Here is a 27744-nt window from a genome sequence, read left to right as displayed (position 1 = left end):
AAAAGCTGGTCAAACCACCAAACATCGTTTTTGTCATCGTTTTGGTAGTGAGAAAATAAGTGCTATAAAAATCCAGGGAGCCATGCTTTGAAACACAAGTTCCGTTTTGATGATCCATGTTTTGGTGCCCCAGCACGTTGTTGCAATCAAAGCTGGCGTGTGAAAGCAACTTTCTGTGTTTTGAGTTCATAAAATGTTGGGATAAGTATGTCAGGTTTGAGGATGCACAGTTCTGTAGGTTCCTCTCAGTATTCCACCCCCTCGGTTTTCAGTTGTAAATATTAAGCTTAGTGATTGAATGTGGAAGCTACGTTGGGTCAAAGGTCACAGAAGATGTGCATCGTGCAAGCAAGGCACGTTGGGTCAAAGGCCACAGAAGATTTGCGTCGTGCAGCGAAGGAAACTTGTGCCAGTTTGCCAGTTCGTTTTTGGAACTTTGCAAAGCAGTGTCGGCTGTCTAGGTCTGGGGAAACGCCAATGAAAAGAGCCGAAGAATCATCGAGCGTTTCTATTGGGTTTGCTTTTGATTATGCATGTATAACCTGACTCCTGCAACTATGGTAACCGGGGATTTATTGCATGGGGAACATGACATTTATTTCCCAGGTGTTTGTGAATGAAAACTCGTGAAAATGATGACAAACTGTTATAACTACATGGTGGTCATATAAAGAGAATGAACCCTTTTTTGTTTGCACCCAAATGTTTGTTTGGACATATTTTCACCATTCCTTTCAGGTAAAGTACATTGGAAATCAAAAAAAAAAACAAATCCTAAAAACCCTCATGTTTATTTTGTAATGACGGTTTCAGGACTAAGACTTAATTTGCTCTTTCGGTGCCTCTACCGCGATTCCATGTCGTTCCTCTCCGCCGTTCCCATGTGTTTTCAGCTGTGACATTGTCAGCACATTGTAAGACTATATCCCGGCTTAAAGCGTTGCACCTGTGAGCCTGGAAGCGCTGTCCATGAAAGTGTTCCCTCTTTCTGTTTTCTTTCCCTCTCTTCGTCTTCTCTTATTTCGGCTTATTAGGGGCCTTCAATACAAATACAACACCTGCTTTTTTTTTGTACAGTTTAAAAGTGTTTTGTTTCCCCACCAATACTGTGTTATTCAATGATCATTATCATTATCACTACCATGGTAATCATCATCATGATCATGATCATCATCATCATCATCATCATCATCATCATCGTCATCATCATCATCGTCGTCGTCATCATCATCATCATCATCATCATCATCATCATCATCATCATCATCATCATCGTCATCGTTGTCGTTGTCGACGTCGTCGTTGTCAATTTCCCAACAGAATCCATGTTAATGCGAATTCCACTTAACTACGCGGGGTAAATGACAACTATTACAGTTATTCAATTGACAGACTTACTTCAGTAGTGTCTGACTGACTGATTAGTTAACTGATAGGGCGGGGATATAGCTCAGTTGGTAGCGCGCTGGATTTGTATTCAGTTGGCCGTTGTCAAGCGTGAGTTCGATCCCAGGTTCGGCGGAAATTTATTTCACAGAGTCAACTTTGTGTGCAGACTCTCTTCGGTGTCCGAACCTCCCCCCGTGTACACTACATTGGGTGTGCACGTTAAAGATCCCACGATTGACAAAAGGGTCTTTCCTGGCAAAATTGCTTAGGCACAGTTAATAATTGTCTACCTATACCCGTGTGACTTGGAATAATAGGCCGTGAAAGGTAAATATGCGCCGAAATGGCTGCAATCTACTGGCCGTATAAAATTTCATCTCACACGGCATCACTGCAGAGCGCCTAGAACTGTACCCACGGAATATGCGCGATATAAGACTCATTGATTGATTGATTGATTGATTGATAGATTGATTGTTCTACTGAGTGATTGATTGATTGATTGATTGATTGATTGATTGATTGACTTACTGACTGGCTGATTCACAGACTCATTGATCAGATGATTGATTGATTAATTGCTTCCATACAGGCAACAACACAAAGAGCAGAGTGCTACACACGTGGTGTGGTGGCGATGAGAGTGTGGCCCACTCTACAAAGGACTCCGTCCTGCTACAGCTCGTAACTAACGACCAGCGGCGCTATCGGGGATTCGCCATCAAGTACTCTCTCCTGACTCTGTGTGAGTGTCTATGTGCACTGCATGTCTCTGTCTGTCTGTATGCCATTATGTCTGTCAATGTGTCTGTTTGCCTGTCTGTCACTGTCTGTCTGCTTGTCATTATGTTTGTCTGTTTGTCTGTTTGCCTGTCTGTCACTGTCTGTCTGTTTGTCATTATGTTTGTCTGTTTGTCTGTTTGCCTGTCTGTCACTGTCTGTCTGTTTGTCATTATGTTTGTCTGTTTGTCTGTTTGCCTGTCTGTCACTGTCTGTCTGTCTGTATCTGTCTGCATGTCTGGCTATCTGACTGACTGTCTGTCTGTCTGTCTGACTGTGTCTGTCTGTCTGTCTCTCTCTCTCTCTGTCTCTGTCTCTCTCTCTAAGAAATTATGACCTTTTTCCTTCTTACTATCTATATTATGTGCGTCTGTATTAAGTGTTTGAAAAGGGACAGGTTGTAAGATTAGGCTTTGCCTAAAACCTCTATCCTTTGGTAATAAAAGTTCAGTTTCAGTTTCAGGTTCAGTTTCTCTCTCTCTTGCTCTCTCTCTTTGTAACTCTGTTTGTTGATCGGTCACGGTCTATATCAGTGTATCTCTCTCTCTCTCTCTCTCTCTCTCTGTCTCTCTGTCTCTCTGTCTCTCTGTCTCTCTGTCTCTCTCTCTCTCTCTCTCTCTCTCTCTCTCTCTCTCTCTCTCTCTCTCTCTCTCTCTCTCTCTCTCTTTGTAACTCTGTCTGTTGATCGGTCACGGTCTATATCAGTGTATCTGTTTCTCTCTCTCTCTCTCTCTTTCTCTCTCTCTCTCTCTCTCTCTCTCTCTCTCTCTCTCTCTCTCTCTCTCTCTCTCTCTCTCTCTCTACGATAACACTCCCATAAGATGCTATCCCTTGGACCTGGTTCCAGCGGACAACACGTGTGACGGGACCTTCGTGAAGACCATCCCACTGGAGAAGAGCGCTGTGGTGGCTGACTTCTCGTCCCCTGTCTGGACCTTCTTCCCAAACCTGCCCGGGTAAGCCAGCAACATTGGCGGCCTTTCGGCAGAATGGACGATGCCTTTCGGAAATGTCTATCTGCTTCTGCGTTCATTGGCTGAGACTCTCACGTACTCTCTTGTTTTGTGTGTGTGTTTTTGTTTTTTTGGAACGCGTGGGTACTTCAAGTGTATGCCCCCCTCCCTCCCCTCCCCCCCCTCCTTCCATTTAGGCAGCCATACGCTGATTTTGGAGGACGAAATAACTCTGACGGGTTTGTATGGGTTGTGAAAGAGTGAATGCCCTTGCTTTTAGTGAGTCAAACATTTCCACGTGACATTATAGACCAGTCACTCGCGATTTGTTTGTTTGTTTGTTTGTTTGTTTGTTTGTTTGCTTAACGCCCAGCCGACCACGAAGGGCCATATCAGGGCGGTGCTGCTTTGACATATAACGTGCGCCACACACAAGACAGAAGTCGCAGCACAGGCTTCATGTCTCACCCAGTCACATTATTCTGACACCGGACCAACCAGTCCTAGCACTAACCCCATAATGCCAGACGCCAGGCGGAGCAGCCACTAGATTACCAATTTTAAAGTCTTAGGTATGACCCGGCCGGGGTTCGAACCCACGACCTCCCGACCACGGGGCGGACGCCTTACCACTAGGCCAACCGTGCCGGTGTCACTCGCGATGGGTGTGTTGAAACACGTGTCGACAAGAAGCACGTGTAGAGAGTTTGCCTCACTAAAAGCAGGAGTATTCACTCTTTCACAACCCTTTCAAACTCGACAGAGTTATTTCAAGAGTTCGTCTTTTGTAGTGTAAAAGCGTGCAGAGTCCGAATGGCCGATGTGGTCAGTTTTTATTTGCCTTCCCATTTGCTTGTCTCTGCGGTTGCTGTCCATGAAGCCCAGAGCGGCGGGCATTTTGTTCTCAAAATTTACATATTCACATATTTCAACAATATGTGACCCTCCACCACGAAGTGAGTCGCATGTCACTTTTGCATGATTTTCATATTTTTACATTTTCCTGAAGAGTTTTTTTATGCTCTATCCAGTGGTGAAAACCGTTTTAGAAAAGAGCAATATGTTTGAGTTATAAGCCTGTGACTAAGGTGACCCTCACACTGTTACCAGACACTCCCCGGACTTATATTAAGCCTAGCGCAGAACCGCGCGAGGTGACATGCGACTCATTTCGTGGTGGAGGGTCACATATGGCAAAATGTGATTTTTCTATTTCAATAGTAAATTGTATGGTAAAAAAACACCTGTTTTTAAGAATTATGGTTGCTGGCAAGGCCTCTGAGAGTTTGACATCACGGCTTTTTTAGTTGTAACCTGAACGGTGATGTTTTTTACAGCACGTGCAGCTGGCGACTCGTAGCTGATGACGTCACAAGTCACGTGGTTATCGACCTTGAAAAGTTTGACAATGGCCTTCTCTGCGAGGATGGAAACTTTTCCATATATGACGGTAATGAGCATTTGTATATATATATCGTAGTTCAATGTATGTCTACACAGTCAGTCTAAGAACAGCACAATAGTGCCTCGAATGAGTACTGTTGACGATCGTGTAACACAAATGATTACACGGTTATTGTGCTAGGTGTTTAGTACACGTAACCAAAAGGCGAGAGGAATGCATCGAACGAGAACCGGTCACATGATTACAACAGCCGGTCACACTGAGTGGAATAGACAAAACACTAACTTTATCTTGAAAGGAAAACCTCCCAGATGCAGTTAGGCCAACAACAAAAAATAGGTCTGTTTACGGTAACATAGGCCCAAAAAATAGGGTCGGTAGGTTGGGATTGTTTTTGTTGTTGTTTTTTTTTCTCCAAAAAACCATATTTTTACGTTATTTTGCTTTTTTTTTCTTCCCAAATGCCAAAAAAAGTCTAGGGTCGAGCGAAAAAAATAGGGTTGGTCGGGTTACCGTAAACAGACTATTTTTTGGGGGGGCCTTACCATTCTTGTTTTTTGAGTTTGCCAGATGTAATCAACACGAGCAGTTCCGACCAGCTTACGAATTCTTTGTCGGTACTTGCACACTTCTTCTTCTTCTTCTTCTTCGTTCGTGGGCTGAAACTCCCACGTACACTCGTGTTTTTTGCACGAGTGGAATTTTACGTGTATGACCGTTTTTTACCCCGCCATTTAGGCAGCCATACGCCGTTTTCGGAGGAAGCATGCTGGGTATGTTCGTGTTTCTATAACCCACCGAACTCTGACATGGATTACAGGATCTTTTTCGTGCGCACTTGGTCTTGTGCTTGCGTGTACACACGGGGGTGTTCGGACACCGAGGAGAGTCTGCACACAAAGTTGACTCTGTGAAATACATCTCTCGCCGAACGTGGGGACGAACTCACGCTGACAGCGGCCAACTGGATACAAATCCAGCGCGCTACCGACTGAGCTACGTCCCCGCCCTACTTGCACACTAATTTCGGACATTTACGGTCAACACGAACGCTGTTAGGCAGAAAACATGATGGTTAAGGTAACATGTCGAGAACAAAATAGTGTAGGTATAGGTAGGTATTTTTCTTCCTTTTTCAAGTATTTGCATTATGGGTGCGTACATGTCAATGATTTTTTTTCCATAAAAAGAAGTTTGTTTCATGACTTGTTTGCGGACAGAAAGTTCAGGGTTGGCAAGATAAAAATAGGTCAGCTCGGGTTACTGTAAGCACACAATTTATTTTTACGCCATATCTAATTGAAGGTTTCTTACAAAAAAACACACTATTGCTTTGTTTTCAACAGGCCCTGAAACAACCAGCCCGGAAGTGGTGCGATGGTGTGCGCGCAGCGCTAAGCCCTTTACTTCTGTCTACTTGTCTGGGAGCCAAGGATTGGTTGTGATAAGAACGAGGCCAAACGTCACTTCCTCTTTGCGGTTTAAGTTTTACACACGCGCTAAACTGTGTAAGTTGGGCCTGACTGACTGTCTCTCTGTCAATGCAGGCGTTCTTCGACAAAGTAATTGAACAATGTCACGTTAAAAGATAGTTAAAGATATATTTGTGCCAAAGCACAGCCACTGTCTGGCTGTAAAACCAACTTCAATGTTGAGAGTATATTTGGCATTTGTAAGACATTACCAATCTAAGGTTGTTGTCAGTTTAGTTTTTTTTCAAGTGGGAAAACACTTATAAGTGTTTATGATGTGAATTCTCTTTGTTTCTCACTATCCCGTGACCTACTTACCCCCTACTACCCCCCCCCCTACTACCCCCCCTACTACCCCCCCCCCCCCCCCCCCGTCCAACGCATACAGCAAAACAAGCAAAAATAGACTGCCAACGTTCCAACATTCTGAATAAAAACGTTTAAATGTGTCATGATTTAAACGTTCCAATAACATTTTTTGTTTTTGTTTGTTTGTTTGCTTAACGCCCAGCCGACCACGAAGGGCCTTATCAGGGCGGTGCTGCTTTGACATATAACGTGCGCCACACACAAGACAGAAGTCGCAGCACAGGCTTCATGTCTCACCCAGTCACATTATTCTGACACCGGACCAACCAGTCCTAGCACTAACCCCATAATGCCAGACGCCAGGCGGAGCAGCCACTAGATTGCCAATGTTAAAGTCTTAGGTATGACCCGGCCGGGGTTCGAACCCACGACCTCCCGATCACGGGGCGGACGCCTTACCACTAGGCCACCGTGCCGGTGTGTTCCAATAACATACCTTTCTTGTTTTTAACACAGAAAGATACAAAGAAAAAAAGAAAAAAAAGGGGTTGGGGGGGGGGGGGTGTTAGAAATATCTCGTTGACATTGCTCTCATTTTCAGACCGTTCATGCTCGCTGCAACAGATGCCGACACTGGAGCTCAAAGGGGAAGAACCCACCTTCATCGGCTTTCCTTTCGCTGTCAACTCCAGGTCAGACAAATACACTACAATAATTATCAGATATTAGCTTGGTGTCAAACTTTTTTTTTTGTAATCAAAATCCTAGCGTTAAGTAAACATGGTGTATAATTGCTAGTGTTCAAATCCATGTCACAACCTTTGGTTTCCATGTCACGAAGTTGACGTACTTTAAAACCCTTGCAGTTTACTGTTGTTGTTGTTGGGGATTTTTAATGTCCCTTCAGCAGATGCTAGCTGCTATTCGAGACCGTGCAGTTTTCTGAACGTACACAAACACAATGTGCAAGTATTTCTAATTCTTTATCTGCAGGCCAAGAATGTAAATATGGAGCCAGTTCTTATTATTAAAATCAATTTGAATGGTTAACATGTCTCAGTTAAGTAGCATGGTTTTCACTGCTACACAGTTCTGGAGAATAACCCAGTTATGTGCATCTGCATGAAGGACACAGAGAGAACCCATTGGGGGCCCGGGTAGCTCAGGTGGTAGAGCACTGGACTTGTCATCCTATAGGGGTCGCGGTTTCGAATCAGGGCCGGGACGGACACGGGTCAACTTTATGTGCAGATCCAGAGACGGTAGCCATGTCTCACCCCCGTGTCACCACAATGGCACGTTAAAGACCTCGGTCATTCTGCCATAAGTGCAGATGGATGATAACACCTAAACACGCATACATAGAGAATACTTAGTCTACATGGCTTGCTGTGTCGTACCAGATTTACACGAGTTGTTTTTTAAAATATTGAACTGCGAGCGAAAGCGAGCTGTTCACTATTTGAAAAAGCAACGAGTGTAAATCTGGTACGACACAGCAAGCCATGTAGTATTCTGTTTATCCTACATACTGTACTTACGTGTATTTTACTGAAAATGTCCTGCAGTCGAGGCAGCTAAATTGAAGACGCTTGTTTTGGAACCTCGATCTCTTCTAAAGCCTCGTGCAATCTATTACGTCAAAGCAAAGAAACGTCACTCTGAAAGTGTGGCGTGACGTGTTAGTTCTAAAGATTCATCAAGGGTAATTAGCGAGCGCAATTTTTGTTTCTATAATGACGTTTGTCTCGGTGACTTTGGCATCATAAGCCGTGAAAAAACAGGTCCCTGCCAGACTTGCTTGACATGACCTCATTTACATGATATACACACGTGTGATTTGAACGATTATTATCTCCCGGGTGTCTCTCTCACGTATGTAGGATAAACCTGCGTATCTCATCTTAAGTCGGGGTAAAACCCGGGAACATGCCCCAAATGGCTTTGCCGCGAGGGCGTAAAACTTGAATTTCTCTCGATGCATGAAACGATTATGTTTATTTCTTGTACGATATACGTTAGGTTATTGTACATATATATAGGTACCCTTTATGTTAAATACAATTTAAATATAAAAAAACAATGCAGGAAACCATTGTTCTTATCTTGTTACAGCGGTAAGAGCTGTCCAGTCCGTCTGTTGTCCAGCCAGACACTGTTGCTGTGGGCCCGTATCGACGTCATGGAGGTGGAGGGACAACCGGCTACCTGTAACCGCTCGCTGACAGGATCTCCCCTTGCTGTCTTGCAAGGTAACTACCGTAACGCCGCTTTTGGACCAAGGGTTCCGAGGCTATGGTGATGTTGCAGGGGTCTGGATATGCTTGTTTGTTTGTTTGTTTGTTTGTTTGCTTAACGCCCAGCCGACCACGAAGGGCCATATCAGGGCGGTGCTGCTTTGCCATATAACGTGCGCCACACACAAGACAGAAGTCGCAGCACAGGCTTCATGTCTCACCCAGTCACATTATTCTGACACCGGACCAACCAGTCCTAGCACTAACCCCATAATGCCAGACGCCAGGCGGAGCAGCCACTAGATTGCCAATTTTAAAATCTTAGGTATGACCCGGCCGGGGTTCGAACCCACGACCTCCCGATCACGGGGCGGACGCCTTACCACTAGGCCAACCGTGCCGGTCTGGATATGCTATATGCTAACTTAGTATTTCTGTCCCCAGAACTAGCGTCTATTTGGGACATGGATATCATGGCTCCAGTGCAGTCTACATTGTAAGGAAACCAGAATTTGGTATTTACCAAGGCTTATCGCGTCTTAATCCTGATGTGTGAGTCATGTTGCAAGCGACTATGATTTGAATGCATGGAACCCAATTTAATGTAAATCTGTGTAGCCTGGCTATATTTGAGATTGAGAGCCGAAACTGGTTTCCCGGTGAAGGAATGTGCCTTTACTCCTTCAGCGGCTCTCAGTCTCAAAGCTAGCCAGGCTAAACAGATTTATATTGGCTACGAAGATTCCTGAACTTGCGGGGCGCTCTCCGTGCGCAGTGTGTGTGTGTGTGTTTGTAATGAACTATTTACATAATAGCCAATAGTTGCTTTTTAAGAAATTATTTCATCAACGAATTCAAAATCACCACATCATACCGTCAGGGTGTGTATCAGTGTTGGGTATGTGACCAAGTTGGAGGGTCTGTCTTATCACACAAAAAACAACATTCTCCGAGAAAATGTTAAGAACTGACACACCATGTCAGTACTCGTACACCTTCTTACAAAATGATTACGATTTGTAATGTTGCAGCTAATGAAACAGACGGCAACATCAATGTCCCACAACTCGTCCCACAAAGCTGCTGGAGAGGAGATCACCCAGTGTACTGGCCAGTAGCGGAGTCAGTAATTATCTCCCCTGCGAAGAATACCAAACGACTGCTGCTGAAAGTGACACCGGCTCGACATGGCGCCTGTCATGGCCGCGTGCTGCATCGCGTGGCTCCGTCTGACGAAGCTCTGGCGATACGACATCCTGCTTTGAGCTCGAGGGATTTTAAATATTCAAGGTGATAATTGCATGACAATGACACCGTTATAATTACTGAATAGGTTTGGTAGCTGAAATAGTGCCGGAAAACTCAGTAACAGATGGACAACTCGATAGTAAACTAGCTATAGCAAGATCGCCATAAAAAATGGAAAATAGATAGACAATTATGTGACTGACATTCACGCAGATTAATGGCTATGTTGAGGAAGTTAGTGGCACATCAGTGTACGATTTGTTAATATTTCTGCAATTACAACTACTGAGATAATACTGAGATCATACTGAGACATTATGTCATATTTTCACAAGATGTCAATAAATGTGTTTGTCGTCGGGCTATCCTACATCGCTGATATACATGATCCTATGTATATCAGTGTGTATGCGTATAAGAAGGAATGTATCGATTGAACATTGCATTTCCCTTCTTTGGGACGTGCGACGTCAGAGTCCGAAAAACATTCATATTAAGGCGGCCAGCCGAGACAACAAAATAGTGCATGTTTGTGAGCGTTCAATCGTAAAAAGTAAAAAGAATTCTGACAAGAATCGATCGATACATAATGTTATTTGTATTTTTTACCAAAATATGACATTATACACAGAGCTCGACAGTCATTGTTCACGGCCTCGACCGCTAGCGCGGTCTCGGAGGAACACTGACTGTCTCGATCTGTGTAAAATGTCATATCTTGGTCAACAATACAAAAAAAAGGTATAATATTGTATGACAGAAACGCCTGGTGTCGCTACGTGATTGGTGGAGAAAGCCCGACAGATCACGTGTTGTCTCGTGTGGAGGGAGAGCTGTGTGAGCTGGAAGAAAGCTGCGACGATTACGTCAGAATATATGACGGTTAGTCGCAATTTAGAACTGATCACTAGAAGACAGAACACGCACCAGTTGTATTTTTATATATATATCATTTCATTTATATTTGTTTCTTCTTTTTTTTTTAATCGTTTTTGTCTCTGAGGAGGATGGTGGCAAGCTTTACTTAGTTCAAAACTGTCTTGACTGTTCTATTACCTGTTGAAGTACGTATCAAGTACGCTCAGTTTAACGTCTGTATAGTTATGCACATCATGAGTACAGTCGAATGTCCGTTATAAACACTTACAGCTGTAGATACTACTTCAAATAAACAGATCTTTAACAATGATTATTTGCATACGCACAATTATTAACAGGGCAGTATAACGGACGAACAAAACCAATATAGATTAAGCATTTTATATGCATCTTTTCATACCACGGCCTGGGATTCGGATTCAGCGTATTTTTTTTCTGTCAGACTCATAGATATATTCTGGCACGGAAGTCTTGTTATTGTATCAATGTTTGACATCGTCATAGTATTCAACAAGAAGGTCAATAGATAAGAATTGCGTTCTTCTTGTTGCTTTCAAATATATTATAACTGTAAAATGTCTTTGTAAAGCAGACTATTTTATTTGAAAAGAGTCCTACTCATGGGTTATTGAATGCCGGGTACAGGTACATCGACAGACAGTCCACTGCTGTACGACTCGGGACACGAGAATCATCTGGTTGCTTACGTCATCAGCACCGGACGTTACGTCACTTACGAGGTGGTCACAGACGAAAAAGCCAACCGCGGGTTCATTCAGGCTTCCTTCAACTCTGTTCCGGGTAGGGAGCTTATGGTGTCTTCATTTTTGTCGTTCTGTGTTTTCGACCGTCTGTCTGCTGTTCGGCCGGTCAGAGTGTTTGTGTGTCTGTCCGTGGGTCGACCATTCTGTTTTTTTCTCCGTCTGGCTGTTTATTACCGGTAAACAAAACAAAACAAAATATATTTTCTGTTCCTGTCTGTCAACATGCGTGTCCCCAGGTCGGTTGCTCGGTCAGCGTTGGTTTGCAATCATCATCATCATCATCATCATCATCGTCATCGTCATCATCATCATCATCATCATCATCATCATCATCATCATCATCACCACCACCATCATCACCATCATCATCATCATCATCATCACCATCACCATCACCATCATTATCATCGTCATCATCATCGTCGTCGTCATCGTCATCGTCATCCCCCCTCCAATAATCCGCCAACCACCGGGCACGTCCAATATTCGTGTCACTGTTTTGCTGTTGTGCTCTGTGTCTCAATATCAGTTTAAAATGTTGCTTGCCTGTGTATTGTTGTTAATCAGTCTCCTTTCATCCGTTGTGTGCAGTCATGGACCTGTGTAACGGGGTGAAGAACATCAAGGCTGCTCGACACGCGCAGAATTTGTCATCTATCAACTACCCACAGTACTACCCGGTGTATGTATAATAGTATTATATGTTTAACGAGTAAATTCGACCTGGGTTTCTGAGAATGCTTCATTGTACACCTCTCGAAATTAAAACTTATTTCATCTCATCTTCTTTCTTTTGGCTCTCTCTTTTTCTATCACACACACACACACACACACACACACACACACACACACACACACACTCACACACACACACACACACACACACACACACACACACATACACACACAGAGACACACACACACACACACAGACACACACACCCACACACACACACACACACTCACACACACACACTCACACACACACACACACACACACACACACACACACACACATACACAGACACACTCACACTCACACACACACACACACACACACACACACACACACACATACACAGACACACTCACACTCACACACACACACACACACACACACACACACACACACACACACTACACACAGGTAATTTAAGTAAGCAACAAAATCTACGCATTAATGTTCAGTGCGTCTCTGTGGGCAGGAATTATATCTGTCAGTACTGCATCTCTGCGGAGAACCCTAATGACGTCATTCACATCAACGTCATTGACTCCGATCTGACTTACAGCTGTGCTGATGCCGTAGAAGTATTTGACGGTAAATCTTTGAGTATATTTTGTTCAAGCGTTGGCCTTCAGTTTTCTGTCGGTTACAGGTATCGGTAGCTCATTCATTTCGTTTTTACAGTCGACCACTCAAGGGACCGACCAGAAATGTTGTTATTGCCAGGAGATCGCGAGAGAGAGAAATTCAAGTTTTATGCCCTCGCGGCAATGCCATTAGGGGCATGTTCCCGGGTTTTAACCCGACTTTAGATGAGATACACAAGTGTATGCGTGTTTAGGTGGTATCAGCCATCTGCACTTATGGTAGAATGACCGAGGTCATCTACGTGCCACTGTGGTGACACGGGGGTGGGAGATGGATACCGTATCTGGGTCTGCACATACAGTTGACCTGTGTCCGTCCCGGCCCGGATTCGAACCAGCGACCTTTCGATCACAAGCCCAGTGCTCTACCACCTGACCAGAAGATCGCTATGGAAAGGTGGATTATACTATTGGAGGGAAACAAATTCTGGTTGAGGATCCTGGGGGGAAGGGGGGGTCGTTGTAGGCATGTGGTCGTTATCGAGAGGTGGTTGCTTGGCAGGTTTGAATGTATGCACAAGATGCCGTAACGAAGAAGGTGTTTTATAGGTTCAGTATTTTGCCATATTGCATAACTACCGTGTAATTAGACCATTTAGTCCGTCGCGATATTCTTCTTCTGCGTTCGACGGTTGTGTCTAGGGTCGTAGTTCCGCTGCTGTCGTGAACTGGGACGTCGCTTTCAGGTCTTCTGACGTTCCCCAGAGCTTGGTCTCCAGTGTAGCTCCTTCTGGCGTCCGTCGCGATATAACCTTCGTGGTTGAAAGCGACGTTAAACACCAAATAAATAAATAAAGAAAGACCATTTAGTGGACCCTCTGTCTGTTGTTTGTCTGTAAGTCTTATACTTAACTCACCTGAGCTCTCTTTTTGCCTTGATTTGGTTGGGGACAATACAAAAAAACAAAAAACGTTATTCAATAAACTTTTGAAATATACACGAAAAAATAGAAATTCTATCCTGTCCATTGGAATACTCAATTTGGATTTGATCCTGGGCAGTCGCATTTCTCAGCACATTGAGGGTGTTCAACTCCTCATCCTGGAGAACTTTAACCACCGTTAAAGGCAGATCTGTTGCCCACGCTCCAAATTCGAAGTCCATATTGCAGTAAGAAATAGTTGGCATATGCCCGCTGCGCCGCGCTGGTAAGGACTGACCACAATGTGTTGCTCTCCCGTTCTTATAGACCCCCGCTGATGCATCACACGTGCAAGCCCCCCGGCAACATGGACATTGCGGCTGGGCTATTCTCCTTGACTTTCACAAGTCCTCTCTCCCCTCTCTTTCTAATTACGGGCCTAAGTGTTGATATCCTGCTTTACTACCCTCTCTTCCCTACCTGCCAACACTGATCCCTTTAGGCCTACCTCAAGTATCTAACATCCTCCTCCTCCACCCGCGGCTAATCTGTCTCGTTTAAATAGAGTTTATCTGACGCTGTCCGCTCTATCTAAACTCACACATATACACGAAAAAATAGAAATTCTATCCTGTCCATTGGAATACTCAATTTGGATTTGATTTCGCAGGCTCCGACAGCGGGACAGCCATGGAGTACCTGGGGCGGTTCTGTGGTCGCGACACCCCGTCGTTCGTGAGCAAGCAGGCCGGTCTGTGTCTCCTGTTCCGCTCAGACCCCTCGCTGCACGGCCGAGGCTGGCTGCTGTCCTACCACGCTGCTCCCCCATCCTCCGCTGACACGAAGAGTGCAGGTTTGTACATTGCATAATGCTAGACTGTCAGACAAAGAGCACACTTTAAGACAAAGCGGGAGTTGCGATGTATCTTTGTTTTCATAATGTATTGGTGTGCAGCTTGTTAATGTTAGCGAAGAGGACTATCGTGAATTTGTGTTTTTACATTTAGTCAAGTTTTGACTAAATGTTTTAACGTAGAGGGGGGAATCGAGACGAGGGTTGTGGTGTATGTGTGTGTGTGTGTGTGTGTGTGTGTGTCTGTGTGTGTGTGTGTGTAGAGCGATTCAGACCAAACTACTGGACCGATCTTTATGAAATTTGACATGAGAGTTTCTGGGAATGATATCCCCGGACGTTTTGTTTTCTTTTTTTCGATAAATACCTTTGATGACGTCATATCCGGCTTTTTGTAAAAGTTGAGGCGGCACTGTCACACCCTCATTTTTCAATCAAATTGATTGAAATTTTGGCCCAGCAATCTTCGACGAAGGCCGGTGTTCGGTATTGCATTTCAGCTTGGTGGCTTAATGACTTTGGTCATTAAAAATCTGAAAATTGTAAAAAAAACATTTTTTATAAAACGATCCAAATTTACGTTCATCTTATTCTTCATCATTTTCTGATTCCAAAAACATATAAATATGTTATATTTGGATTAAAAACAAGCTCTCAAAATTAAAAATATAAAAATTATTATTAAAATTAAATTTCCGAAATCGTTTTAAAAACTATTTCATCTTATTCCTTGTCGGTTCCTGATTCCAAAAACATATAGATATGATATGTTTGGATTAAAAACACGCTCAGAAAGTTAAAACGAAGAGAGGTACAGTAAAGCGTGCTATGAAGCACAGCGCAACCGCTACCGCGCCAAACAGGCTCGTCACTTTCACTGCCTTTTGCACTATTATTATTATTATTGTGATCATTTTTATGCGCCTAATCTAGATATAGCCCTAGGCGCTTACATATTAATTTCTGCCGTTTGAAATGGAATTTTTTACAGACAGACAGACAAACAGACATTTTTTACACACAATATATAACGCATTCACATCGGCCAGTAAAGCTCAGTAGCCTATTAGGCGAGCATTCACCTTTCACGGCCTTTATTCCAAGTCAAACGGGTATTTGGTGGACATTTTTTTATCTATGCCTATACAATTTTGCCAGGAAAGACCCTTTTGTCAATCGTGGGATCTTTAACGTGCACACCCCAATGTAGTGTACACTAGCGGCGGACTACGTTCAGTTTCATTCTGTGAGTTCCACAGCTTGACTAAATGTAGTAATTTCGCCTTACGCGACTTGTTGTTTGTTTGTTGTTGTTGTTGTTGTCAACATATAAGTATTTTGTCTTCATTGTCAACTTAGATTGTTAATTAATGTAATTATTGTCTACTTGTTCAAGTTCGTGCAGTAATCATTTGAACAACTCAGTCCGGTGTGTGTGTGTGTGTGTGTGTGTGTGTGACTAGTGTGTGTGACTAGTGTGTGTGTGTGTGACTAGTGTGTGTGACTAGTGTGTGTGACTAGTGTGTGTGTGTGTGTGTGTTGGGTGTGTGTGCATGCGTGTGCGTGTGTGCATTTAAATGAGAGAAAAAACCATGACAAAACTCCAGAAAAATAGTTGTAATGTAAACGTGACCTAGCTGCTGAACATACTGCAAAAAATACTTCAATTGGGGGCGTTGCAAAGCCGCTTTAAGCGATCCTGTTGCATTACAATGAAATACCAAGCCAAGTGCAAGTTATAAAGATCTCTGGCAATATATTCAATTGGTCATGAGCCAGAGAATTTCCAGATGACACGGCTCAACATTTCTCATACCGCAAAGTTGGTCCATTTGATTTCAGAGAGAGTGGTGGCCACTGCACTGCCCTCTTTATCGGCGTCGTCGTCGTCATCATCGTCTGCAGGCACAGAGGTTATCGTTCTGGCAGTTTTGTTGGCTCTCGTCACCATTGCTCTTATCGTCCTCATCGTCGTCTTTGTCCTCAAAACTCGACAGCAACGACAGCAGATGGCAGTGTGATGATGATAGCCAAGGCTGAACTATCTAGGGGGGGGGGGGGGGAGTTCCCCACCTCTTACGACCTGTCGCCCACTCGGCGTATGTATTTTTCTTCTCAAGAAGAGATCCCGAAATGCCCCTTTCAAATCCTAAAATAATGTCAACAGTGTCTGGGGGGGGGGGGGGGGGGGAGAAAAAGAAAGAGAGAATGCTTGCTGTCCTACAGGCTAACTATTTCGCCTCTTAATGACAAGACTGATATGGGTTATATGATCATTCGAGTTTTACGCCCTCACGGCTTTTGATGAGATACACGAGTGTATGCGTGTTTAGGTGGTATCAGCCATCTGCACTTATGGTAGAATGACCGAGGTCTTTTACGTGCCATTGTGGTGACACGGGGGTGGGACATGGCTTCCGTCTCTGGATCTGCACATAAAGTTGACCCGTGTCCATCCCGGCCCGGATTCGAACCTGCGCGCTACCTTTCGATCACAAGTCCATGGCAGTGCTCTACCAACTGAGCTACCGGGCCCCCCAGTATCTGGGGGCAGCGCCTGGCCAGCCATTGTACCCCTGCCGTATTTTGGAAGCCCCTTCCTCTCGTACACTAGATACGGCCCCGTTCGCCGAGCTACGCTTTTCTTTCTTGTTCTACTTCGGACAGATGCGTTCGACTGGCTGTGTGTGTCTAGCTTGACATCCTGAAGATGCCACAGACTGGGCTGTCGTCCTTAGGTCGTCGGACGTCCTTCGACGTTGGGTCGTCAGGACTGTCGTCAGATAAGAAGCCACGTGTAATCTCATGCCCCTTGAAGAGAGAGACTTGGACCAGGTCGACGACCCTCCACGAGAAGCTGTGGAGGTTCTACATACGACCACCAGCTTCATACCCAGAGCTGGACGGCAAGGTAGTAAAGGCGATCGACAAGAAGAAGAAGAAGAAGAAGAAGCCACGTGTGGACTCGAGTAGCGTCTGGTTGAGTGGAGGGCGTGTCTACAAGACAATAGACGATGTTCGGAAATAACTCTGTCGGATTTTGTATGGGTTCTGTAAGAGTGAATACTCTTGCTTTTAATGAGTCCAACTTTCAAACATGACGTTATTATGAGTTATTTCTAACATGCTGACTGTTAGCAAATGATAACAAGACATGTCGAGAAAAAAGATATCAAGCATGAGCCTTTTAGGCGAATGCTGATATCGTTTGTGAGACATGTCTGTTACTCATTTGCTAACAGTCAGCATATTAGAAATAACGGTTTTATTACCGTTTATGATTCGACCAAAAGTAATTTCGAAGCGACCCCGCGAATTAGACAGAACAGCCACAATGGGAACTTGAGGGCTTCTACCTGATTATGCCTGTCAGTCAAAGAATTCTCGTGACCTGAGTCAGCCAATCAGAGTAACACACCTGACGTGATGAATATTCACAGGCCGTCAAATGCCTTTGACACACAACTATCTCACATAATAAACCATGTTGAACATGCGTTTCGGTTTCTTCGCTTTTTCTCGTTGAACAGAGAGCGACAGATTTAGAACCGACTCAAGACGGATAGGAAATGACATGAAGATACATTTGATGTGAAGCGAGTGACGCAATTTCACTTGACTTTTGCGAACTTTGATAATTTAGATTTCAAGTGAACGGGTCGGCATTGTACACTCAGACGATGGGCGGTGTCTTGCTGTTCCGTAAGGCACCCACCGACAAAACTCGCTTTTCGGTATTTTTTTTAGATAAAGAGAGTATTGTCTGACAGCATTTGAAGTGTCATTCATTAGAAGAAATCACGCTGATATTGTTGATTTAAATTTTTACTTTGTCTTGTTAATTTTTAGCTTGATAAACAAAAAGGGTCCCTGCCTGAACGTTATGACATTTAGAGGGTCAGCTAGAATCCGTCCTGATTGGTCAAAAAGCCATATGGGGCACTGAATTAGTAATAAACATGTATAGGCTAGTTACTAGCGAGGGGTGTGTCAGAAACACGTGGACAATACGGAGCACGTGCAGAAAGCTTGCCTCACTAAAAGCGAGAGTATTCCCTCTTTCACAACCCGGCATACAAACCCGACGGAGTTTATCTTCTATCGCTGGCGTCTCGTCCTCCTTTCCATAACCACACCTGGCAGGCTGAACACGGTTCCATTACTGGCGTGCAACCATGCGTGGTACCTGTACTGAAAGGTCTATCCGATGAGAGGACACCTCCCTATAAAGAACACTTCCTGTGTCTGTAGAGGTGATGACACATATATACCCGTCACGAAGGCTTTGAACGGAAATTTCCAATATTTTACCGGTAACAATGTGAAGATGTCAGATATGAAATCAGTAACCGCGGACATGTCAACCAGTTCATGTTTCGTTTGTCAGATTGTTCCCCGGGATAACAGTGTAACTAGTTGATGCATTTTGTGTGTGTGAGAGTGAACATTTGTACATTTGAAGAGATACCGGTTTCAAAACTGACTGATCAATGACAATAACGTGCACAGTCGCCATGGTTTTGTTCTTGCTGCTCAACATTATGTTTATGGTTGTTGTTGTTGCTTACAATTATGTTTTGCATACTAAATGAGGTTCAAACAGCTTTTTCTTTTTGGTCAACCTTTATTTTGCAGCATTTTACATTGTAATAACTGTGTATAACTGGTATTTCCTTGTTTTCACTACCTATTTTATTCATGTTGTTATTACTTAGTTAGTGGAAGAATCTTTTGTAATGTATGTTTGATGGTGTATGCTTTTAATTAAGCGTTGCTGACTATGAATGTAGATGTAAATGCTTGTATAACTGTGTTTTAATTTTAAATGTGTCAAGCGCAAAGAGCATAATTATTGTAAAGTTATGATGTTGCGCTATAATAATACTAATAATAAAGTGTATTTATATTGCGCCTATCCCTTACAAAAAACACAAATATTTGGCTCTAAGCGCATTACAACATGTGTAGGGACTTGGTACAATCATATAAATGCTCATTTATTATTATTATTATTATTATTATATAACTTACCATGGAGACATTTTCTGTTCATTGTTTGTCCTTCAGTGTTTATAGTATCAAGACGGTTCACAGTGCAATATGGTACATGCAATTATGTAATCATGGTACTGAAATAAACCTTATTTGTTATAACGTTCAGTTTCAGTTTCAAATTTGAAAGCAATTCATGATTTATGTGTAGTTTTGTAATACGTGTTTTGAATAATACTAAATGTGCATTTTTGTAACTTAAGATAGGCGTTTTGTAATGCCGCAAATGTGACCCTCCACCACGAAATGAGTCGCATGTCACCTCGCGCGGTTCTGCGCTAGGCTCAATATAAGTCCGGGGAGTGTCTGGTAACATTGTGAGGGTCACCTTAGTCACAGGCTTATAACTCAAACAGTTTTCGCTCTTTTCTAAAACGGTTTTCATCACTGGATAGAGCATAAAAAACTCTTTAGGAAAGTGTAAAAAATACGAAAATCATGCAAAGGTGACATGCGGCTCATTTCGCGATGGAGGGTCACAAATGAGTTTTTCGTGATACAAACTGAGTGCTTTTTTCTCCTAGTGTATGCGCATTTCGTAATACAAAGTGTTTATTTTTTTTCCAAAAATGTTGTACAATTCGTCTCCTACTCGCTAATATACGGGCGACTGATAAATAATCTTTTTCAGTGCAATATCAACTTTGTGGTTAGAGATGTGTTAGCTATGCTGTCGAATATACTGTAAATCCAATTGCTGTACATTTTGCGACCATTACAGTTTGAATTTCCGTTGACTTGAAGTATACAGTAACTACAACGCATTTTTTGCTTGATATTGGCAACTGAGTTCTAGTCTTGTTTTTTTTGTCATGATTTGCAGTGTAATAAAAAGCCATACACTCTTTGTTTTAATTGTTTTTGTTTTTCTGCGAGTCTCTTTCAACGTTGGATAATGGTAAAAGTTATATATTTTGTTGCGGTTGCCTGTGTGATCATTTCTAGAAATTGTCTCTTAAGATTACTTTGTCTGTTACAGTGAACTAGAATTTGAACTAGAAAATATGTCTCAAAATAGGTGGTTTTTTTTAAGGAAAATAGTTTGTCCTTGTTCCATTTAAAAAAAAAAAAGTACATATTTTATTGTGGTGTACCCTGAACTAATATTTTGGATGTATTTATTGAATACATTGAAGTTTGAAAAGAAATGGTGCTTCCCGAAAGTATACATGTATTAAAGCTCTTTTTTATGGACAAAATGCCTGTTATGCATGAGTGAGTGTATGCATGCATGCGTGTGTATATGTGTGGAAGGGGAGAGAGAGAGAGAGAGAGAGAGAGAGAGAGAGAGAGAGAGAGAGAGAGAGAGAGAGAGAGAGAGAGAGAGAGAGAGAGAGAGAGAGAGAGAGAGAGAGAGAGAGAGAGAGAGAGAGAGAGCGAGAGAGAGAGAGAGCAAGAGAGAGCAAGAGAGAGCGAGAGAGAGAGAGAGAGAGAGAAAGAGCGAGAGAGAGAGAGAGAGCGAGAGAGAGAGCAAGAGAGAGAGAGAGAGCGAGAGAGAGGGGGAGAGAGAGAGAGAGAGCGCGAGAGAGAGAGAGAGAGAGCGAGCGAGCGAGCGAGAGAGAGAGAAAGAGAGAGATGTTGAACAGGAAAACAAAGAGACACATTTTAACAAATTCTGTTCATATTTCTGCTGGTCTTTAATCTGACAAAGAATCTTTACACAATAACCTTTGTTACCTTCAGTCTCAGTGGAATTAATGCATACTATTTCATTTAACAAAAATTGTTGTCAATGTTCTGACAGAAAAACATTACTGGAGTTGAACAAGGAAACAGTCCCTGTAAAAAAGCGAACTTACCTGAATGAATAGACTGAAGCATGCCCATCTTAAATCACACACACACACACACACACTCACACACACACACTCACACACACACACACACACACTCTCACACACACACACGCACACACACACGCACACACACACACACACACACACACACACACATGCACACACACTCACACACAAACGCACTCACACACACACACACACACACACACACACACACACACACACACACACACACACACACACACACACACATCTATTTGTTTGTTTATTTGTTGCTTAACGTCCAGCCGACTACGCAGAGCCATATCAGGACGAGGAAGGGGGGGATGAAGGGGGCCACTTGTCAAGCGATTCCTGTTTACAAATGCACTAACCCATTACTTGTGTCCCAGCAGGCTTTAGTAAAACTAAATTAATACCTACTGGAAGATTACCAGTTTCCAGTATGTTAAAATAGGCTTAACCTATCTACTGCTGGACTTACATCAGAACACTAACAGATACATGAATCGCGAGACAAGCGGCAAGAGAAGAGATTTTTGGAAAAAATACAGGTGAATGAGCAAGAAGGCAGAAAAAAGAAAAGAATTCATGAAGAAAAAGAAAGCATGACAGGAAAGAGGAACCAAAAATCTACCTAACAGCAAACTAGAAAGCTCCTGCGGTTCCAAAAACAGGAGGGGCCTTTAATTTCATAACCGCAGTGCCCCACTGCGGGAACACACATCTATACTCTCTGTCTTACTTCTCTCCCTCTCTCTCATTCTAAAACACAGCAAATACTCTTTCCAGAAACAAATTACTGCTCACTGGAAATCAAAATCGATCCGCTACAGAAAGTCATGCATTGAACACACTCTCACCTCAATCCAGATAAGACAAAAAGACTTTCCGTCAAATACACACAAAACTCCACAATCAACGATGTTGTGACTTTTTCATCATTCTGGCTTTCTTCCTGGCAAGCATTTTCGCTTTTTTCTTCTTTCCCTTCCCATCAAACTTGCTACCCTTGGCTGCAGAGTTCTTCCCCTTGCTCAAGACTTTCTTCCCTTTTGGAGTGTCTTTATCAGAAGAGATTTTCCTGAGGGAGGGAGAAGGGCTGGCCCCTGGCGAGTCTTTTAGAATTCCCTGTTTAGGACTGCGACTGGGAAGATAGGGCGACGGGGAATCTGCTGCACTCATCACAAATTCTTGGAGACCTGCATGAACATTACAAAATGCTGCCGTCAAAAGACAGAAATACCAGAGAGAATAACGGGTGCTTTCAAACGACATGCATTTTTAAACATCAGGCATACAAACAGAGGAATAGTAAAAACAGAGGAAAAAACAAGAAGGATGAGGGGGGGGGGGGGGGGGGGGGCCTCATGCAGGAGCAAAAGTAAGGTTCAGGGACAAAGTCCCTAGCTGGGGGCTAAGGTACAATGCCCTCGTTAGCTAAAAGGATGTAGCATTTCTAGATTTTCAGAACTCTACATGCAAACATTAATTTACTGTTGTATATATGTGAGCTTGTAAAAAGGCACCAGACACAGTTAAGAGTTGTTGATATAGCATTCAATTCAAGAAAAAAATATAGTTTTTAGATTTATTAAGAGGAATTTTTTTTCCAAAGGAGGACATTTAAACAAAAAGGAAAGAGGACTTTCATCTTCAAAGAGGATTTTTTTATGACCGCTACATTATTATCTTCATTAAAGCTATAACACAAGTCGCGTAAGGCGAAAATACAACATTTAGTCAAGTAGCTGTCGAACTCACAGAATGAAACTGAACGCAATGCCATTTTTCAGCAAGACCGTATACTCGTAGCATCGTCAGTCCACCGCTCATGGCAAAGGCAGTGAAATTGACAAGAAGAGCGGGGTAGTAGTTGCGCTAAGAAGGATAGCACGCTTTTCTGTACCTCTCTTTGTTTTAACTTTCTGAGCGTGATTTTAATCCAAACATATCATATCTATATGTTTTTGGAATCAGGAACCGACAAGGAATAAGATGAAAGTGTTTTTAAATTGATTTGGACAATTTAATTTTGATAATAATTTGTATATATTTAATTTTCAGAGCTTGTTTTTAATCGGAATATAACATATTTATATGTTTTTGGAATCAGCAAATGATGGAGAATAAGATAAACGTAAATTTGGATCGTTTTATAAATTTTTATGTTTTTTTTACAATTTTCAGATTTTTAATGACCAAAGTCATTAATTAATTTTTAAGCCACCAAGCTGAAATGCAATACCGAAGTCCGGGCTTCGTCGAAGATTACTTGACCAAAATTTCAACCAATTTGGTTGAAAAATGAGGGCGTGACAGTGCCGCCTCAACTTTCACGAAAAGCCGGATATGACGTCATCAAAGACATTTATCAAAAAAATGAAAAAAACGTTCGGGGATTTCATACCCAGGAACTCTCATGTCAAATTTCATAAAGATCGGTCCAGTAGTTTAGTCTGAATCGCTCTACACACACACACAGACACACACACAGACACACACACACACGCACACACGCACATACACCACGACCCTCGTTTCGATTCCCCCTCGATGTTAAAATATTTAGTCAAAACTTGACTAAATATAAAAAACCACCACAGAAACCAGTATGCCCGTTTTTCTTCACAGATACTTTGTCAGCTTTGCTTGACTGACTAGCAAAAGAATGATCTTATTCATTCAGTAACCTGCGTCGTTTCCATTGCATGTGAGGAACAAGGAATAGTGCATCAGTGACTGATGGTGTCATGATCTACCTAAGATATGATATTCCTAACAGCTTTTACTGTTGTAAAGTGATGACTGAATACTGTGCTAAAGCTTCAAAGAAAGACAGACAACTTTTGTTCCTCAAAACTTCATCAAATTTCAGAGTACAGAAACTGTATGCATCAAGGTTCTCATTGGATACAACCATGCTTGAAGGAAAATTCAAGAAAAAAGAAAAGAAAGATATGTCACTTACTTTACAACAACACCAACGAAAACAACGTCAAATCAATGCAACACCACCACCATCACAACCATCACCACCACCAGATCCACAGTACAATTAGTTCAGAAACTGCATGCTTCAGAAAACTAATTAGTCTATCTACACCTTATTCTAGTTTAGTAAATCAACCCACCTCGCGAAGAGTTGCGCTTTAGATCAAACACCACACGCCTTTCGGATGACTCTGGGGTCTCCTGCATAAGGCACAGTAGTAAGCTCACTACATTTTGCATTTATATACATGGCTTCTGGTTGAAAATAAAATGAAATTTAAAGGCACCGACCCCTTCCTGTGTACTTTATCCAGACCTGGGAACCCCTGTTTTACACTGGGAGCATTTTCAAACAAACTTGGTGTATTTTCAGAAAAAAGGAATGTACTCCACACAGTATTTGAACATCCATGATTCAAAATACTTTGCACGCGTCCGTCACACCGTTAATTAAGTTTACCAATACATTTAAAACAAATGCTTCTTTCGATGTTTACTGACAAAATCTGTAATCATGTGTCAAAATACTGGATCGGCTTCCAGATGCGCTTGTTAAAAAAAGTAGTCCGGCCAGGAATTTTCCTCACCGTATTTTTTCTCTCCACTGACCGTACTGATCGTATTCTAGACAATCAAGCGTACACAACACGGCGAAATCGTATGGGTTCCTAGGTCTGTTTATCATAGTTCCCCGCCACAGATCTTCCCTGACCTCCACTTGAAATAAGAGAATCCTTTCAATGGGACACAAACCAACAAATCAACAGTGAGGCTGAATTTTGTGCTGAGCGAGATTGTTTTTGCTGAACTAATTTAGAGAAATTACATTGATGTCGTTTATGAAATTCAATTTTGTTAAAAAAATGAAAAAATTCCATTCTACAAAAGAAGCAGGTATGTGTTTAGAACACTCCTTCTCATGAACACAGCTTTGCACACCGTCTCTGACCTCGCCAGACATGTACGTGGGGTAAGGCCAAAAAAAAAAAAATTGTCTGTTTCTGGTCACCCGACCAACCCTAAATTTCGGCGCCGACCCTAAACTTTTTTTTTCCAAACTCAAAATTTTTTTTGTTTTGTTTTGGTGGTAAAGGACAGGGTGAGAAAATGAACAACAAAAACGTGTGAAAACGAAAGTCCGCTGACGATTTGTAAATGTGTTGAGTGTCTTGTCTCTATGTATAGTGAATCCAGTCTCTTTGCGCGATTTTTAAAGTTAGTTTTATTGGTCTACATTTGGGGTAAAAAAAAAAATAAATAAATAAAATAAAATAAAAAATCCCTACCTGCCGACCCTATTTTTTTTAGCCATGTTACCAGAAACAGACAATTTTTTTTTTGGCCTAAGACCATTCCCTCCACTTGGTCATTACCAAAAAATCAACACCCTGACTGGTTGCTGTGGGGAGTTTAAACTTGTTCATGAATTAAGTTCTTTAGAAGCCCTCAGAGGCTTTTACAAAATTACTTCATCAAAATATTTGCGCTGTACACAGAGAGCCCTGGGCTGTTCATTCCTGGTAATGTGGCCATGTAGAAGAAAGGTCTTTATTTCATGTCAAAACAGACCTGGGAACCCCTGTTTTTCACATTCAGTATTCTTTCTTTATTTGGTGTTTAACGTCGTTTTCAACCACGAAGGTTATATCGCGACGGGGAAAGGGGGGAGATGGGATAGAGCCACTTGTCAATTGTTTCTTGTTCACAAAAGCACTAATCAAAAATTTGCTCCAGGGGCTTGCAACGTAGTACAATGTATTACCTTACTGGGAGAATGCAAGTTTTCAGTGCAAAGGACTTAACATTTCTTACATACTGCTTGACTAAAATCTTTACAAAAATTGCCTATATTCTATACAAGAAACATTAAACAAGGGTAAAAACAGAAACAGAATCCGTTAGTCGCCTCTTACGACATGCTGGGGAGCATCGGGTAAATTCTTCCCCCTAACCCGCGGGGGGTACATTCAGTATTCTCAAGCAAACTTGGTGTATTTTCAGAAAAATGAGCGTACTCCACACAGCATTTGAACATCTATGATTCTATCAATTGTTTCACACGCGTCCATCGCACCCTTATTTAAGTTTACCAATACATTTAAAACAAATGCTTCTTTCAATGTTAACTGACAATAACCGTTATCATGTGTCAAAATACTGGATCAGCTTCAGGATGAGCTTGTGAAGAAAAAGAAGTCTAGGAATTATTCTAGTCGTATTTTTTGTCCACTGACCGTACAACGTATTGCTCATATTCTAGACAATCTTGCGTACAAAATAGGCGAAATCGTATGGGTTCCCAGGTCTGTAAACGCCTGGCAAGATCAGAGATGGTGTGCACAACTGTTTTCACGGGGAGGAATGTGCCTTTAAATTGAAACATGATCTTGTGCTATACAGCCTGGACAGATGTGGGGTGAAACACATGACCGTTCGCACAAGGAGCTGACCTCTAAACATGGTATTTAATCATTCCTTACTTTGACACAAACAGTGCACAATCTATTTGTTTGTAAATTCATATAATATGAAAGAGAGTCAACGAAAGTGTGATCATAACACAGAAGAAACAAAACAGCAGTAGATGGAAACCTAACCAGGTACCTCACCTAAGTTTTGCAGTTGAAAGATTAACTGTACTGAAAACTGACTGACGCCAAAGCAACCCAGAGATCGAGTCAGTTTCTTGAGCAGTTATGCCAAAAAAAAAATAGGTCTGTTTACGGTCACATAGGCCCAAAAAATAGGGTCGGTAGGTCGGGTTTTTTTTGTTTTGTTTTTTCCTCCAAAAAAACATATTTTTACGTTATTTTATTTATTTTTTTTCCCCAAATGCCAAAAAAAGTCTGGGGTCGCGCGAAAAAAATAGGGTCGGTCGGGTTACCGTAAACAGACTATTTTTTTTGTTTGGCCTTATGCATTATCGTAGGAGAGAGAAGACACACAGGAGGAGAAGGATATTGGGATTCAGTTAAATAGAGAAAACAAAAAGAAATCCAGGAACAAGCCTTAAGAGAGCAGTTTTTTAGTACAAACCTTCACTGTTTTGGTGTTCTTCTTTCCTGTATCAGCGGTGGTTTTCTTTGTTTTTAGCTTTTTCACTATTGGTGTATTCTCCTCTGAAAACAAATAACACAAATGTACACAAAAGTGCTCAAAAAGTTCAGAAAAACCCCAAGCAAATAAGGCCAACAAAAAAAAATTAGTCTGTTTACGGTATCCCGACTGACCCTATTTTTTCGCGTGACCCTAGACTTTTTGTTTTGGCATTTGGAGAAAAAAAAAAATAAATAAATAAAAAATAAATAAAATAAAAAAAGTCTGTTTTTTTGGCAAAATAGCCTAAAAATATGTGGGTTTTTTTGAAAAAAAAAAA

General features: G+C 42.2%; 2 protein-coding genes across 4 annotated transcripts in view; one reads left to right on the top strand and one right to left on the bottom strand.

Annotated features, from left to right (window-relative positions):
* Positions 1-16698, top strand: part of LOC138972804 (cubilin-like) — a 34397-nt gene extending 17699 nt beyond the window's left edge. For both annotated transcript variants that reach the window (XM_070345471.1, XM_070345472.1), the window contains 13 exons: positions 1982-2134; positions 3017-3125; positions 4460-4572; positions 5874-6035; positions 6910-7000; positions 8424-8560; positions 9577-9835; positions 10554-10675; positions 11318-11473; positions 12028-12118; positions 12642-12757; positions 14344-14526; positions 16369-16698. In XM_070345471.1, the coding sequence (XP_070201572.1) occupies positions 1982-2134; positions 3017-3125; positions 4460-4572; positions 5874-6035; positions 6910-7000; positions 8424-8560; positions 9577-9835; positions 10554-10675; positions 11318-11473; positions 12028-12118; positions 12642-12757; positions 14344-14526; positions 16369-16547 (1871 nt within the window). In that variant the 3' untranslated portion in view covers positions 16548-16698. The remainder of the gene's footprint in view (positions 1-1981; positions 2135-3016; positions 3126-4459; positions 4573-5873; positions 6036-6909; positions 7001-8423; positions 8561-9576; positions 9836-10553; positions 10676-11317; positions 11474-12027; positions 12119-12641; positions 12758-14343; positions 14527-16368) is intronic.
* Positions 16699-21626: 4928 nt separating this feature from the next.
* The window catches only part of LOC138972812 (ribosomal RNA processing protein 1 homolog A-like), a 31221-nt gene continuing 25103 nt past the window's right edge, over positions 21627-27744 (bottom strand). Inside the window, exons 9-11 of one of the 2 annotated variants that reach the window (XM_070345476.1) lie at positions 27405-27487; positions 24509-24569; positions 21627-22576 (exon numbers count right to left, since the gene is read on the bottom strand). In XM_070345476.1, coding sequence (XP_070201577.1) covers positions 22293-22576; positions 24509-24569; positions 27405-27487 — 428 coding nt within the window. In that variant the 3' untranslated portion in view covers positions 21627-22292. The remainder of the gene's footprint in view (positions 22577-24508; positions 24570-27404; positions 27488-27744) is intronic. The other variant, XM_070345477.1, reaches the window with a different exon arrangement.

The sequence above is a fragment of the Littorina saxatilis genome, linkage group LG8 (genome assembly GCF_037325665.1).
Source record: "Littorina saxatilis isolate snail1 linkage group LG8, US_GU_Lsax_2.0, whole genome shotgun sequence".
In the NCBI taxonomy this organism is placed as follows: domain Eukaryota; kingdom Metazoa; phylum Mollusca; class Gastropoda; order Littorinimorpha; family Littorinidae; genus Littorina; species Littorina saxatilis.
Note: the sequence above shows the minus strand (reverse complement) of the source record. Positions and strands in the feature narration are given on the sequence as shown.